The 15684-nt window shown below is 53.7% G+C and overlaps 1 protein-coding gene across 1 annotated transcript; it reads left to right on the forward strand.

Annotated features, from left to right (window-relative positions):
• Positions 1-480: 480 nt before the first annotated feature.
• Positions 481-10490, forward strand: NPPC (natriuretic peptide C). Its single transcript, XM_079978344.1, has 3 exons — positions 481-786; positions 2347-2743; positions 9863-10490. The coding sequence occupies exons 1-2, from the start codon at positions 694-696 to the stop codon at positions 2704-2706; spliced, it is 453 nt and encodes a 150-aa protein (XP_079834470.1). The 5' UTR covers positions 481-693; the 3' UTR covers positions 2707-2743; positions 9863-10490.
• Positions 10491-15684: the final 5194 nt, after the last annotated feature.

The following is a 15684-nucleotide window of genomic DNA, read 5'->3' on the forward strand; positions in this document are numbered from 1 at the left end:
AACGTTATTTCGGGAGAGACACGTGTACGCGTGTGATGATGACACGTGTTTGTGAGAGTGATTACAAGTTTGCACTAGTCTGTGCGGGGTCTTCGGTGCTGATCTCCCACGCGTTGCAAGCCTACAGGTGCTGAGGGGGGGGGCATCTCTGCAGAGCGCCCACCACCACACCAGGACGTGCCCGCCTGCTCCCTAAAGTCCCCCCCCGCGCGCGGCCGTTTCACCTCCACGACTTGTATTCCATGCACACATACACCCGTCCCTTCTATTCTGCAGGTTAGTAACCCAAAGGCTCTCCGTCCAGCGAGAATCCCCGTGCGCCCCATCGAGTGAGAAGCGCAAAATCCAACTCCGGGATCGCGGCTTCTCTTTCACCTCCTCCCCCCCCCCCCCCGCGCGCGTGCGAGTGAGGCGGAGGATGACATCACCCCGCAGGTTGGTTATAAAGGGCCGAGGGCCATCCCGGCGCTACAATCGGTTCTGGCCGTCGAAGGAGAGCGAGAGGTTGGTCTGCAGACGCGCCGCCCTCGGACACAGCCTGCAGCCTGCGCGCCTCGCCGGCCGTCGATCCTCCGCCGCTGCGCTCGCCTAGCCGTCGAGGGGACTCCCGTCCCGCCGCCTCCCGAGTCTCCTTCCCGCGCTCTCCGGCTCCTTCCCCTTCTCCCCTTCTCTTCTCCCGACACCCGGTCCAGGATGTACATCTCTCACGTCGTGGCTTGCGGACTCTTCCTCGCCCTGCTCGCCCTGGCGCTGGAGGCGAAGCCGGCTCCCCAGAACCTGCAGAAGGTAAGGCGGCGCGGAGAAATTCGACGGGAAAGGTCCCGGGCTGCTTCTCCGTCGGGGGCGATCCCTGGAAGCTTCGGGACTAGGAGGGAAAGGATAGATGGACGGGTAGATTCGGGATGAGGTGAGGAGAGGTGGCTGGAGACGAGCAGAAGCGAGGTCTGTCGGAGTCCTCACAGAAACGGTAATCCGGATTAAGTTGCCCCGCTTTCTAGGGTGGCTGGCTGAAAGAGTGGCTGTCGTCTCCTGCCTTAAAGCCGGTTGACGGGCAGAGCTGACGTCCGGATAACTTTCTGGAGTCAGCGGGCGCGATCTTGCCTGGGCTGTAGAAGCGGGATCCCTCTCTCCCGCGTAGCCCTGCCTCTTGCATCCCCGACGGGGCGGACGGTCCAGCCCTGGGTGGCTTCTGCTGGGAGTGGGGCAGGAAGGGCTGAATGAGAGGGACGCCCCTTACTCTCCCCGCCGCCCTCTTTTCGGGCCGGGTAGGTGGGTCGGCGACTCCAGCTGCCGCCGGCTGCTCTCCATCGCCCCGTGGTGCTGAGAGGGAGAGGGGAGGGCGTCCAGGCAAGCGGCGACGGGGCGGATTCCGAGCTCCGTGCCCGCGGAGAGGTGCCTCTCCTTGGGGTGAGGCGCTAGGGAAATAGAGCGGAAGATTCGACACCCCCCCCCCAGAAGGAGAAGCAGACGGGGCGGGAAGCTGGGAGACCCACCGGGCGCCGGGCGCGCCTTCGGAGGGGCAGCGCTGAAGGGGGACCAAAGGTGGGTGTTTTTGTGGAGATAGTGGAAATGGTGAGGGGGGTATTGTCCCTGGCGGAGGAGAGAGAAAAGGAATCGGGGGAGCTTTCCTGGAGAAGACCCCCAGTTCTCTTCACCGGCCAAGCAGGCGCTGAGATTCCTGCATCGCTGGGGGTTGAACTGGATGACCCCCGGGGTCCCTTTCAACTCTGCGATTCCACGAACCATTCTCCCAAGTGAAACTCGAGATCCAGGCTGCTTTGTATCGGGTCGGGGAGGTCTGATCTGGGGCGATCTGATCCCCAAAAAACCTCTTCCTGCCGGCATTTCCCCCCCGCCCCTCCAGCCCCCTCCCACTCCGCGTTGTCGTTTCTCTTCCTTCTCTCCGAATAAACTTGTGACCCGGACAGTCCTCTGGCCTGAGGCTGAGGTGGCGAGGTGGGCTTGACAAATGGGCAGGACGGCCGGGTGCCACCCGCCCAATTCGCCGCCCCCGCCAGTCCTCCCAGTCCCTAGGACGGGGGATATTCCTCGAGGGGACTTCCCTGGGGTGGCAGGAATCTCCGCGTGTTGGGGTGCGCAAGTGCGTCCTGATGGGAGCCCCATTCTCACCCGCACCCCCCGGCCCTCCTCCTCCTGCCATCGCTCTCCCCGCAGCCCGGGGCAATCCGAGGTTCCTCGAGGGGGCGGCCAGGCTGAGCCGAGAGGAGAAACCATCTGGGCTGTTATTTCCTGCTGCTGCAGTGGGGCTGCCCTGCCCCTCCTTCCCTCCACTTGCACCCCCATCCAGCACCCCGCTAACCCCTCTATCTGGCTTCCTCCGCGCAGGGTCCGTCGGGGAGCTTGGCGGCGCTGGGGCGCGAACTGGCGGAGCTGCTGGAGGCGTCGTCGGGGCCCGCGGCGGGCGGTGCGCGGAGCGGCGGAGGAAAGCAGGGCTCCTCCTCGCAGCAGAAGGGCAAAGGCTCGTCGTCGTCGAGGCTCATGCGGGACCTGCGCACCGACACCAAGCAGTCGCGGGCCACCTGGGCGCGGGGGGCGCACCCGGAGCACCACGCCGGCGGAGGAGGAGGCGGCGGAGGAGGAGGAGGGTCGCGGCGCTTCAAAAGCCCCTCCAAGAAGGGCTCCACCAAGAGCTGCTTCGGCCTCAAGCTGGACCGCATCGGCACCATTAGCGGCCTGGGCTGCTGAGCCGTCGAGGGCGGCCTGCGGGCGACACCTAGCGGCGGTGAGTAGACAGCGCGCGCTGCCGTCCATCCCAAGCCGAGACGGCGCAGATTTTAACGCTAGCGCAAAAGTGAGAGCGCTCTAACCTTCAGCGCCTCAAACCCCCTCCTTGTCTGTCTGTCTGTCTGTCTGTCTGTCTGTCTGTCTGTCTGTCTGTCTGTCTGTTTCTCTTGTACCCCACCTTTTCCTCCCAGTAGCTCGAGGGGGCGCACGTGGTTCTCCCCTTCCTTCTTCATGCAGCCTGTAGTTAATCTACAGAACTCCTTCCCACTGGAGGCAGTGATATCAGAGGAGAATTTAGAGGAGCTCTCCTAGCTCTGCCGCACTGGGCACGGAGCCTGGGAGCCAACTCCCTGGTGACATGGGGGTCTTCGCCCCTCCCCTAAAATATTTGAGTGGGCCAGGCTGCCCCGAAGTTGAAGGGCATCGTCATTCAAATGGTGTGTGCGCACTGTGTCATGTGATCAGTTATGCGCAGTGGGGCTTACCTGCCCCCCCCCCAATATTTTATTCAAGTTGGCACCCCTGGCACGGAACCTCAGGCACAGCAATGCATAGGGCGCCGCTGAAATTTGAGAGGTCCGCCATTGGCAATGGCCACCAGCTGGGGCAGACTCTTTGGTCATCTTTCCTAATATAGCGCCCAACATTTGGCACCCCCAAATGGATCTTCTCAGCTAGGGATCTTCTCAATTGGTCGCCCCCTTCACTCAGTGCCCTGTGCAGCAGAACTGCCCACACAGCCCTCAATCTGGTGCTGGCACCAACCTAAATGTAAGAGAGGGCTGGACAATTTCATGGAGGAGAGGGTTATCGAGGGCTACTAGCCACAATGGTTATGTGCTGCCTCCAAGTTCAGAGGCAGAAATGCTTCCGAATACCAATTGCTGGAAACCACAGGAAGGGAGTGTTTCCCTTGTGCTTGAATGCAGACAAACTATTCTTTGAAAGCACTGCTGCCTGCAGCTGTGGAGGTAGAGCCTAGTCACCCTAGCTAGTTGTCCTTAATAGCCCTCTTGTGAGGTAGGAGAGTTGGAAACAATGCCCATCTATTTCACATCTGGCAACCAATGTGCCACTTTGGTTTCAGATAGCACATGGGTAGATGAGTCCAAAAAGCCTGGGACACAAATTTTCACGGCCATCTAGCAGCTATGGCGGTTCATTGACCGGAAGTAATATATTGAATGTTAATTCTGGAAGTTGAAACGAAACAAAAAAATTCCTTCTAGTAGCACCTTAGAGACCAACTAAGTTTGTTATTGGTATGAGCTTTCGTGTGCATGCACACTTCTTCAGATACACAGAACTGTGCATGCACACAAAAGCTCATACCAATAACAAACTTAGTTGGTCTCTAAGGTGCTACTGGAAGGATTTTTTGTTTGTTTGTTTTGACTACGGCAGACCAACACGGCTACCTACCTGTAACTAATTCTGGAAGTGTTTACTTGATTCTGACCAAGCTAAGCCTCCTTGGTTGCCAGATGTGATTCCCCACCCCCACCCCCAGCTCTCCTACCCCATCCGTCTCTTGCATGAATTTGCCACAAATCAAACATGCAAGTATGTGGCGCTTTCGAGTTCTCAAAGCACTTTTCATGTCCGCATAATATTGAAAACCAGCCTTTAAGTTTGGCCAGGGTTCTTGTTCCCACCTTGGAGGCAGGACTGAGGCCGAAAGATAGAAGCTTAGCTAAGGCCACATAGCAGGTTCTTGGTAAATGTGAGATTTGAACGGGGCCTTTTTTTTTTTTCTTTTTAAAAAGGCTTACACAATGTAGCCCCAACACTATTTCCACAAGACTGGTGCACTGTCCCCAAATCCACCCCTCTGACGTGAGTGTGTATAATAATTTGGGGCACTGAAGGAGAACATTTGAGCAAATTATTCCTTAAAGGCAAGTGCATAAATTATCTGCAGGGGTCCGAGAGGCAGACCACAAAATAACTAAATATTTTGCTTGGAGGCCAAAACAGTGAGGGTTTGGGGTGTGGAGCAGTGAGAAATGCCTCAGATCCAAAACTGGCCTGCCCCCCACATGCACGGAGCAGGGCGCTGTTTTTCCTGAAGACAGCCCTCAGATTTGGCTCACACCTGCTTCTTCTCAAATTAGGCGCTGCAAATAATTATAGTTATTCCTATAGTTAGGCCTTCAAACAATCCAAAGGGTATTTTCTTGGGAGGGCTCCTTATTTATTTATACATCCCCCGTGCTGCCTTGCAGAGAGCCTCCTGCCTGCCGCCGGCATAGCAAAGATGGCTAAGGCACCTGCTGAGAGCCGGAAACTAAAATAGGAGGTTGGAGAAGCCCAGTTCCAGACAGCGTATTGATCAGTGTCAAGGTTGTCATACACAGTGGTGGCTGGTGCCCATTGCAACCGGTAGGGCAGAAGGAAGGGAGGCTGCCAGTAGGTGGCGGCAGAGCCAACTCAGTCTGTTTGTAAGAAGGAAGATGGGCGGGTAAGGGCTGTCTGAGGGCAGGGCCCCACTTTCCCCAACGTACCAGCCTCCCCATGCCATACAGCCCCTTCCCCACTGAAGATCCAGCTGGGCAGAGGGGGTTTGGAAAGGTGTCTGGCGTGTGCCCACAGCTTCCCTCCGATCCAGCTGCCCATTGAAATTAATCATAGAGTTGGAAGGAACCATGAGGGTCAACTAGTCCAACCCCCTGAAAGGAATATTTTGCCCAGCATGGGGCTCAAACCCACGACCCTGAGGTTAAGCAACTCATGCCCAACCAACTGAGCTAAACTCCGTGTAGAAACTGCTTGCCCTCTCACCCTCTTTTAAAGCCACCTGGGTCAGTGGCTTCCAGTGGGAGGGAGTTCCATTGTTTAACTACGCACTCGGAACATTTGTTTGCACCAAGGATGCTAGAACTCCCTCTGAACTTCCTGCTATTTGTGTGGCCTTGTGAATGCTTTTCACGGGTCATGTGAGGTGGGGGGTCATGTTCACGGGCCATGTGAGGTGGGGGGTCTCTGAAGAGTGGCGGCGGGGGGGGGGGAACCAACTGTAGCGGAGGGGCCCACTACAATTCACTGCAGAGTTTAGTGCAGACCCCCTTTGAAACGAGCTGCAGCTGATCTGCAGGAGAGACTAGCAGATCGTGGGGCACATGTCCAAGTGTCTCTTGAGGTTGCCAGCTGGCCAAAGGAATGTGCCAGGTTTGGGCAAACGCTCTGTCCGAAACGCTTGCAGCATTCAATCCATGTGAATGGGAGGGTTGCAGAAGGCAAGGGCAGTAGCAGCAGTGGCATCTATGGTGCAGAAAATGAAGGGAATCCAGGGCCAGAGTCACCATGTCTGAGAGTGGGGCTGGTGAGGCCAGGGAGCTGGCTAGTGGGGAATCACAGAATTACAGCATTGTAAGGGATGTAAGGGACGCGGGTGGCTCTGTGGTTTAACCCTAGGACATGCCGATCAGAAGGTTGGCAGTTCGAATCCCCACAACGGGGTGAGCTCCCGTTGTTCAGTCCCTGCTCCTGCCAACCTAGCAGTTCAAAAGCACGTCAAGTGCAAGTAGATAAATAGGTACTGCTTTGGCGGGAAGGTAAACGGCGTTTCCGTGCGCTGCTCTGGTTCACCAGAAGCGGCTTAGTCATGCTGGCCACATGACCAAGAAGCTGTACGCTGGCTTCCTCGGCCAGTAAAGCGAGATGAGCGCTGCAACCCCAGAGTCGGTCATGACTGGACCTAATGGTCAGGGGTCCCTTTACCTTTAAGGGATGCAGAGGATTCTCTATCGCAACAGGCAAGTGGCCCAGGGGGGCAACCAAACAGCCCCACTTGGCTGAAAGTGTGCCCCAGGCCTCGCTCTGGAGGAGCTGCTTGACCAGCCAGACCCGCTGCCTGGTCAAAACTCCCTGTCGTTTCCTCCTCTAGTTGGCAGCCTGGGTGGGGCAGTGGAGGGACAGTGTGAGGACAGTAGTGCTCATCCTGCACAGATTCTGGTTTCAGCAGCCTGCAATCTGGTAGCCTGGAAGGACCTCAGCAACTTCAACGCAAGGGTTAAAGGCCACAGGGATGCCCACCACAAATGGGGGGGGGGTCATAGCCCAAGCCAGACGTTTCCTCTGGTGCAGGGACTGCACAGCTGGGACTACGGGCACCCCAGCCAGCTCCTGGTTTGATAACTGGGTTATGTAGTAATGGACAGGAGAAACTCCCTTGCCCATCAGTGCTGCCTCCCGGCTCATTCAAAGGCCACAGCCATTGATGCCTTTGGGATAACTGGTTTTCCAGCAGTGAGACTCTCTCTTCTAGTTATCCCAGGGAGCCTGTGGACCCAACCTTCAGTGCCCTGTGCCAAAGGAGTCTCCTCGGGGAAAGCCCAGGTTTCTGGGGGAACCCACCGGGGATGGATCATGGGGAGTGGCTCCACCTCCTCTTCAGAGCTGCAGAGGGTTCTGAGCATAACTGGTGAGGCATCCATGCAATGGGATCCGTCGTGTGCAGAGCGATCAAGCTACTGCTGCTGTGCAGCCAAGAACCCCTCTGTCTGTGCTGCTGGTCCGGGAGAAGGGTGTGCAAGCAACAGGTTCCTTTCCAGCTAGGGCTGTTCGCACGACCCCTTTGAACCCAGGGCCGGGGGCAAATTCCCCTGCTCCTGCTGAGCACCGGCTACAAACAACACCACATTGATGGTTTCCCCAGAGCCGGCCCTCTCTCCGCCAGGAGCTCAGCCTCCCTCCTCCAGCCCTCTTGCGCAGATAGGCATTCCCAGGCGTAGGCAGCAGGTTTACTAGGAAACCGTGAAAAGCGCCCAGGCCAGGGGCTCATTATGAGGGTTCAGATGGATGGGCGAGTGGCTCTCACTTGCTCATTTCGAGAAGACAAGCGCAGCTGAGGTTGCAGATCGCCTCATGCTGTGTCGGCTGCTCCAAGTCTCTCCCCTTGCTGTGTTTTTCTTATGTGGAGACAGACACATTGAGGGGGGGCGCCAATGCATTGCCAGTGGACACAGAGCTTTGGGATGTATGCCTATGCCAATTTATATGCATAGGTGCCAGCTTAGAAACAGTTGCCGCAGTTGCCGTAAGAGCCAGTGTCGTCTAGTGGTTAGAGCAGGGGTCAGCAAACTTACCGCACCTCCGGCCGGTGTCTCCAGCACCGATCATGTGGCGGGCCGGAGGGTGGGGGAGTGTGTGCCCATACGCATGCACACATGCTATCTCTGGTGCACTTCTGGGTCAGAGGAGCACCAGAAATAGCTTATGCGCATGTGCATGAGCCTCCTCCGACCCGGATGTGCACCGGAAATAACACTTGTGCATGTGCAAATAATGCTTGCGCATGCGCAAATAACACTTGTGCATGTGCGCAAGCTATTTCCGGTGTTCCTCTGACCCGGAAGTGGGCAGCTGTGCAGTGCAGTGCCGGGAAGAGCGGGTGGCGGCAGCGGGCGGCGGGGGTCACTGCGGGCCAGATAAACGAGTCCCTCAGGCCTTAGTTTGGGGACCCCTGGGTTAGAGCAAAAGAGGCAGTGCCACATAGCGGTTAGAATGTCGGACCGAGACCTGGGAGAGACCGGGGTTCAAACGCCCACTTGGCCAAAAAGCTCACCGGGTGACCTTGGGTGCCAGTCTCATTCTCTCAGCCTGTCCTATGCCACAGGGTTGTTGTGGGGAGAAAATATGGGAGAAGGTGGGGAGAACCATGCACACCACTTTGAGCACTTGGGCAAAAGGCTGTGATATAAATGTGACAGACAGATAGATAGATATACTTCTCAGCATAGTTGGGAAGACTGAGCAGATCTTCTGGCTCAGCCTGTAGCTTCTCCAACCGGCGACTTGCCCCTGCTCTCCCTTCGCAGGCTTCTTTGAATTTAACCTGGGCTTGGACTGGCCAGCCCTTTCCCAGAGAGGAAGCTTCCAAAAAGAGCAGCAAAGTAGCCCGGCTGCCTTCCTGTGGCTCAAAGGCAGATGATTAATCAGCTTAAAGGGACATCTCTTGCGGGGCAATCCTATGGCAAGATCTGCTGGGTTAACACAGTTTAAGATGCACGGGATATCTGACTGAGCCAAAGATAAACCAGCATAATTTGCTCATCCCTGCTCTGCAGGGGCTGAGGCTGAGGCTGGTGTTAAGTCCCCCCAAAGTGGGATGGGACCAGTGAGGGGGGAACTTAAACTGGATCCTAAACCTGCCCACTTAGCCCACAACTTGGCAACCCAACAAAGAACCCTCCGTTTAGATGGTCACACGTCTTAGCTATGCCTTTTCTTTGCTAAGTGTCTCAACTACTGCGATAGATATGAGTTGGTGTAATTATTGCTAATTATTCTGCTTTTTATATGCAGCTGTGGGCATGTGCATGCACAGGATCGTTGTCTGTTCAATTTCTAGCCCCTAAGCATGTGAGACGCTGCCTTGGTAATGGCAGGTTTTAATTCTTTAGCTGGAGCGGACTTTCTTTCATTCTTATCCTTCTAATATTGTTATGTCGTGGTCTTGTACTGCTTTGATGAATGATCTATTGGGCTGGTTCCAATGTTCTCTGCCTGCTAGAATTATAATACTGCGCTTCAAAGGAGTCCCAACGCAACAGCTGCACTAGCGGAAACTCCTTGCGCAACAGGTTAACACAATCTATTGTGCAGCAACGTTGCCAGCAGCATGCTGAATGTACTCTCTTGCACTGCGATGTTCTGCTGGTGATAAACATTTCCCCGGTAGAGCAAGCACACTGCTAGATAGAGTTAACTTAGTGCTACCTTTTATACAAGCTCTTGTATTATCCTGCGACCTTTTCTTGATTAATACGCTGTGTCCCATTTATAGTTACATACAGATACAAAACGAGATACCATATCTTCCTGTATACATAGAAATGTAAGGCTGTCGTCACGCAGCACCCACTGGAAGATGTGTAGTGCTGCATCAGAAAAGCTGGATTTGCTTTCAGTCAGGGCGGGGGAAGGAAGCCAAAGAGGAGGCAGGTGGGTGCCATTCCCATTCTAAGAGAACAAGGTAGAAGTTAACGCTGAGCTCCAGCACCTTTTTTTCTAGGAAAATAGCATTGTCTTTATATATGTATAACTTACTTCTTAACCTATCTACCTAGAGATGATCTGGGAAGTTCCTAATCCATCAACTCTTTTCTCATTCCAGGTCTTTGAACTGACGAGGGTTATTCTGCATTCCATCACCCCATCCCAAAGGACATTTCTTGCCATCTCCTCACCATGATGCAGCGTCAATGTTGATGGCACCCGAAAAAGGCTTGGCTGGGCTTATCCTATTGGTACGAGGACTTGTAGCAGAACCAGCAATTTTTTTGGGGGGGGGGTGTTAGTGGTGAAGGTGGGGTGTCCGGGGTGGGTTTGTTTTTGAAATCCAAAAGCTCTTTTCCTATCATACCCAATATATACACACACACACATATATGTATCCTACACACCAACAACCCACCCACGACAAAGGACCGCTCCAAGCCCAGAGACTGAGGAAGCTGTTTGTACATTCATGTCACGCATAAATGTATTTATGTTGTAAAGCTATTTATATATTGTTTATAAAGAGATATTTATAAAAATTTTATTTATGTAACTAAATGAAAAGGAGTCTAGCATTGTAACTTCTTTTCCCCGTCCTAAATAGTTGGAAAATGTTGAAGGAAAAAAAAAACACCATTCCATGTACCATTTGTAACCTGTCTTTCTTTTTACTCCTCGAAGAGTTGTTGGTTCTGGAAAAAGACCTCAGCTGCTGTAAATATATTAGAAATGGTAGCTGGTAACTAAGTAAGATCTCCAGTTTTCTCAGAGGTGGTGTTTGATGGGAAGGGCTTCGGTCATGGATGATTTGGGGAACTCATTTTGCTTTGGGCCTCGTCCCCGTCTGCAATTTCTATGGGCATGCAGAACATAAATGGCACTCCAGATGTGGTTGTACTCCGGTTCCCATCATGCTGGCTGGGACTGACATGAGTTACAGTCCAACTGCAGTGAGAGAGTCACACGTCCGAAATGCCAGCTGCAGTGGGAGATGCCAGGGGTACGATCTGGGACCTCCTGTGTACATGGCAGGAACCAACCTAGAATCATAGAATAGAATCATAGAATCATAGAGTTGGAAGAGACCACAAGGGCCATCGAGTCCAACCCCCTGCCAAGCAGGAAACACCATCAGAGCACTCCTGACATATGGTTGTCAAGCCTCTGCTTAAAGACCTCCAAAGAAGGAGACTCCACCACACTCCTTGGCAGCAAATTCCACTGTTGAACAGCTCTTACTGTCAGGAAGTTCTTCCTAATGTTTAGGTGGAATCTTCTTTCTTGTAGTTTGGAACCACTGCTCCGTGTCCGCTTCTCTGGAGCAGCAGAAAACAACCTTTCTCCCTCCTCCTCCTCAGCCATGCATGTGGCAGGCAGGACGGTATGTTGCTGCCTCTGTTGTGGACCACACGCAGGTGAGGAACCAAAAGCAGCTCTCAATCCATCAATAAACAATATTTGAGAGCTGAAAATTGCCCAAGGAGGTGCCGCTGCCCATAATGCTATCTGCTAGGACGGGGTAGTCAACCTTTTTTATACCTACCGCCCACTAATGCATCTTTCTTGATGGTAACATTTCCTTACTGCCCACCAGATGCCGCAGAACCCCCTACCGCCCACCTAGAGTCCTGAGACGCCCACTAGTGGGCAGTAGGGACCAGGGTGACAACCCCTCTGCTAGGAGGTTATTGCAGCACTTCAAAATCCTGTGCTACATGTTTTGTGGCGGGACAAAAAGAAAGGAGGTGGGCAGTTTTCAGGCTTGTCAAATCTGTTTTGGGTTTCTTTACCAGAACTCCATGACCTCCTGACCAAGGTGATAAGGACAGATGTCAGAGAATTGGTTTTAATTGCACTCACAGTCCTGCCACACACAAAAATCCCACCCTGCTTTGCTCCCCCCCCCCATTTCACCAGTTGGGGGGAAGAGGCAATTTGTGGGTTTTGATGTTGTTAAAACAATTGAGTCCGAAAATCTCGCCAGTCTCCGGCAAATCACTCAGAGATCTCACGGGAGAATAACCTGTCAAAGTGAGCCAAGGGGGTGGGAGCTGATAATTTGTCTTCTGGCCATAAAATCTGCAGTAGGTCCTGACTTGCCTACCCCTAGCACATGGCAGAACTACAGTCTCCCATTGTCCAACTTCTTCTGTACATCTCTGCCTGGGCAGATGAGGTTGTCAAGATGGTTCTTCCTTCTCCTCTGTATGAGATCTGTGGTGTTGTGAAGACAGGAGAGGGCCTTTTTGGTGGTGGCCCCCTGTATGTGGAACTCCCTCCCTCCACTGAGGCACTTCTGGCACTACCTCTTCATAACTTTAAGCGGCTGTTAAGACACATCTTTCTTTCAGCATGCATTGGGAGAGACCTCGTTGCTCCTGTTAGCAATTTGTTAAGTGTTTTTAATGGAGCCCTTAAAATCTTTTTGCCTGCTGCAAACCGCCCTGTGACTTGAGCAAAGGTGGCATATAAATTATCTAAATAAAACTTGGGTGGCTAGATGAACAGAGAGGACAAGGCCTCCTGCACCTTTAATAGTTGCATAGAAGAAGGAATTTCTGCAAGCCTTGCTTGCAGGAAAGTTAAAAGGTGCATAAGCTCCCTCCTGCTTTGCCCGAGCTGCCAGATGCTTTTCATCTGCTGGAAGAATCTCACCTGTTTCCAGCACTGGCCTCTGCAACAGGTGATTCAGCTCTGCCCATGTGATCTGGCTGGGCTGGGGAGGAGGACAGAAGACAAGCTGCGAGGCGGTGCTGGCATGTCCCTCTGTGAAAGCCGAGAAGGGGCAATGAAACAGAGGGCGCCTGGCTCCTTAGCACAGCTGGGCTCTGTTGCAAGGCACCAATGAGGCCACTGGCAGCAGTGTGGCAGAGCAGGCAGCCGGCCGGCTGCAGCTCAGAGACCTCAGTCCTGCCTTCACCAGGATTTCTGACGCCCGTGCCTGGCTGCCTGCACAGGATGATGCGCAGCAGGCACCTGCCAGGGACCAAATTGCAGCCCGCTCGTCTCACACAGATCCAGACACCCTGGTCTACTAGAGCAGTGTTTCCCAACCTTGTGCCTCCAGCTGTTTTCAGACTACAATTCCCATCCTCCCTTGCCTCTGGTCTTGCTAGTCAGGGATGATGGGAGTTGTAGTTCAAAAACAGCTGGAGGCACAAGGTTGGGAAACACTGTACTAGAGGGTGCAGTGTGGCTTACAGAGATTGGACTCTCCAGATGAATGTGGGACTCCAATTCCCATCAGCCCCAGCCAGCATGACTGGCTGCCAGGGATGATGGGAGCCGTAGTGCAGCCCACACCTGGAGGATCATAGCTTTCGTGCCCCGGTTTTAAGGGGTGTGCAAAAGGCAGGTGATCAACAGGTATGGGTTTCCCTCTCACGCGTCAGAAAGCTCAGTGGCAAGGAAGGCTCCACCTGTGGAGCAACAAATGTCAACTTTGCCTTGGGACAGGAGGCTGGTTCCTCTGTTTCCTCCGTCTGGACAAGCAAGAGACATTGGCATGGGTCAAGGCACCTTCCAACCAGGCAAAAATACTGGGTGGGGTGACTACAGGTCAGGAAGAGGTGTGGCCTAGACAGCTCAGAGGACCAGGTGGAGATTTGGAGGGCCATATTTGCTTCCTGGTCATGAGGCACAAGGATGGAGAACTGGTGTCCCTTCAAATGTTGTGGACTCCCAACTCTAATTGGCTTCAGCATCTTTTGGGGGCCACAACCTCTCCACCCCCGCCATAGTATGGGTGGGATGGGATCAAAGCTGAACCAGGTATTTCATATTTTAAAAGGTAAAGGTAAAGGGACCCCTGACTGTTAGGTCCAGTTGCGGACGACTCTGGGGTTGCGGCGCTCATCTCGCTTTACTGGCCGAGGGAGCCGGCGTACAGCTTCCGGGTCATGACAAAGCCACTTCTGGCGAAACCAGAGCAGCGCACGGAAACGCCATTTATCTTCCCGCTGGAGCGGTATCTATTTATCTACTTGCACTTTGTGGTGCTTTCAAACTGCTAGGTGGGCAGGAGCAAGGACCAAGCAACAGAAGCTCACCCCGTCATGGGGATTTGAACTGCTGACCTTCTGATCAGCAAGCCCTAGGCTCTGTAGTTTAGACCACAGCGTCACCCGCGTCCCACATTTCATATTTAGGAGGGAGTATTTATTGGATTGCGCCATTGGGTTCCTTAGTGGCTAAGGTAGGCAGGAAAGACTGTATAGAAGCAGAGAGCTGGAAGGGACCCTGCAATGCAGGAATACGCAGCTGTCCCTTACGGGGATTGAACATGCAAGCTTGGGAGTTACCAGACCACGCTCTAACCAACCGAGCTCTCGGGTTTTCTTCGCTGCTGATGGGCCCAGGTACTGAAGCAAGGCGGCCACTTGCATGTGCCTTTCGATGTCAGGTGGAAAACGCGACCTTTCCTTTCCTACCCCCCTGGCAATTTAGCTAGCCAACTCCACATGAGGCACTGGGATCAGGTGGTTTCACAGCAGGGTATTCCGCTGGCATCGAGAGAGGCCAACACCACACGGAACGCGCCGGTGGTGGAGCTCATTATCGTCTGTGGAGCCCAGATTTCTACCCAAGGCACTTAACACATCATCCCTGCCGTCTCCACTGTTGAAATCCCCTGCTCCAGCTCGGGAAGCCTGAGACTCACAGATCTCAAAGCCCACCTGGACCCATTTCTCTGTATTGCCTTAAGAGAGCTTGAAAGTGGTTCTTTCAAGAGCACAGCCAGCCAGTGTTCTGCCTTTCCATAGGATGTGCAGCAGGTGGGATGTCATTTTTAGCAATAAATTAATTTTTGAAAACGTGCGATTGTATGCAAACTGCACCGCCGTGAACCCCGTGTGTTTCATGGGAGGTGCTCCCGCCCCCCCTGCTTGCTGCTACTGCCCCCCCACGGGGCCCTGCTGCTCTCTGGTGGGTGGTCTGCATGACCACAACCGCCCCAGCCTGCCCTGGCCCTAAATATACTGCAGCTGCAGTTTGACCTCTTTTGTATCCCAGAAGGATGGTGCGGCTGCTTCACATGAGCTTGGAGCTCTGTATCCGACTCTGCTCATTGGGAATCTCAGAGTTGCTCCAACCCCTTGACCACTTGCTCTTTTCTGAACCTTTTCCAACTCTATGATGTCCTTTTTTGAGGGGAGGCAACCGGAAGTATACACATGTGGTTGTGCTGTAGATTTCTATCGTTTGCCGCCCCCTGAGTGCCTTGCTCTACCTGTCAGAGCTCTCTGAAGTCTAAAACCAACTTAATGAAAAAACACTGAGCCTCCAGCCAGGGTATGAATTTCAACGCTGACTTTTTTTTTTTAATAGAAAAGAAAACAATCCTTCTGACAAAGTCACTTTCAATTAAGTTTGTAACAAATATCAAATAAAATACAAAAGGCTGTAAATTCTCAAGCCTCCCAACAAATGTACAAAAACGGGGGCATGGAGAGGAGGTTGGGTCCACGGGGTTCAAATACAACCAGAAAGCAGTTCAAGTTCTGTTAAGTCTGGCAGAGGCCGGCAGAGGTGACCCCTCCTGCTTGCTGCTGCCTCCGCTGGAGTGTCCCCAGGGCTGGGAGACCAAGAGGGGAACCTCTTTTCCCAGCGCTCGCTTTCGCCCAGGGAGACTCTAACGCAACACACTTCAGAAGGCTTCGGGAGGAGGGCAACTATGACCGTGGAACACACACTGAGAGCGCACGACTTCAGCAACAACCCCGTCCCTTGTGAGGATGGTCAGGAAGGGAAGGGGAAGGATTCAGCGGCAGCAGCCGCAGCTGGCGGCTGGAAAAAGCAGCTTTCCCCCCTCGGGCTCCACTCTTCCCGCCCCAACTTCCTCCCCTTCAGAGCTGAAGGACTTTAAAAAGCCGGCAGGAGAGGGAAGGGGCTTTTACCTGGGCTGAGGAGGTCAGCAGAGCAGGTGGCAAGTAAACA

Source organism: Podarcis cretensis, assembly GCF_951804945.1.
Source record: "Podarcis cretensis genome assembly, chromosome: 5".
Lineage (NCBI taxonomy): Eukaryota > Metazoa > Chordata > Lepidosauria > Squamata > Lacertidae > Podarcis > Podarcis cretensis.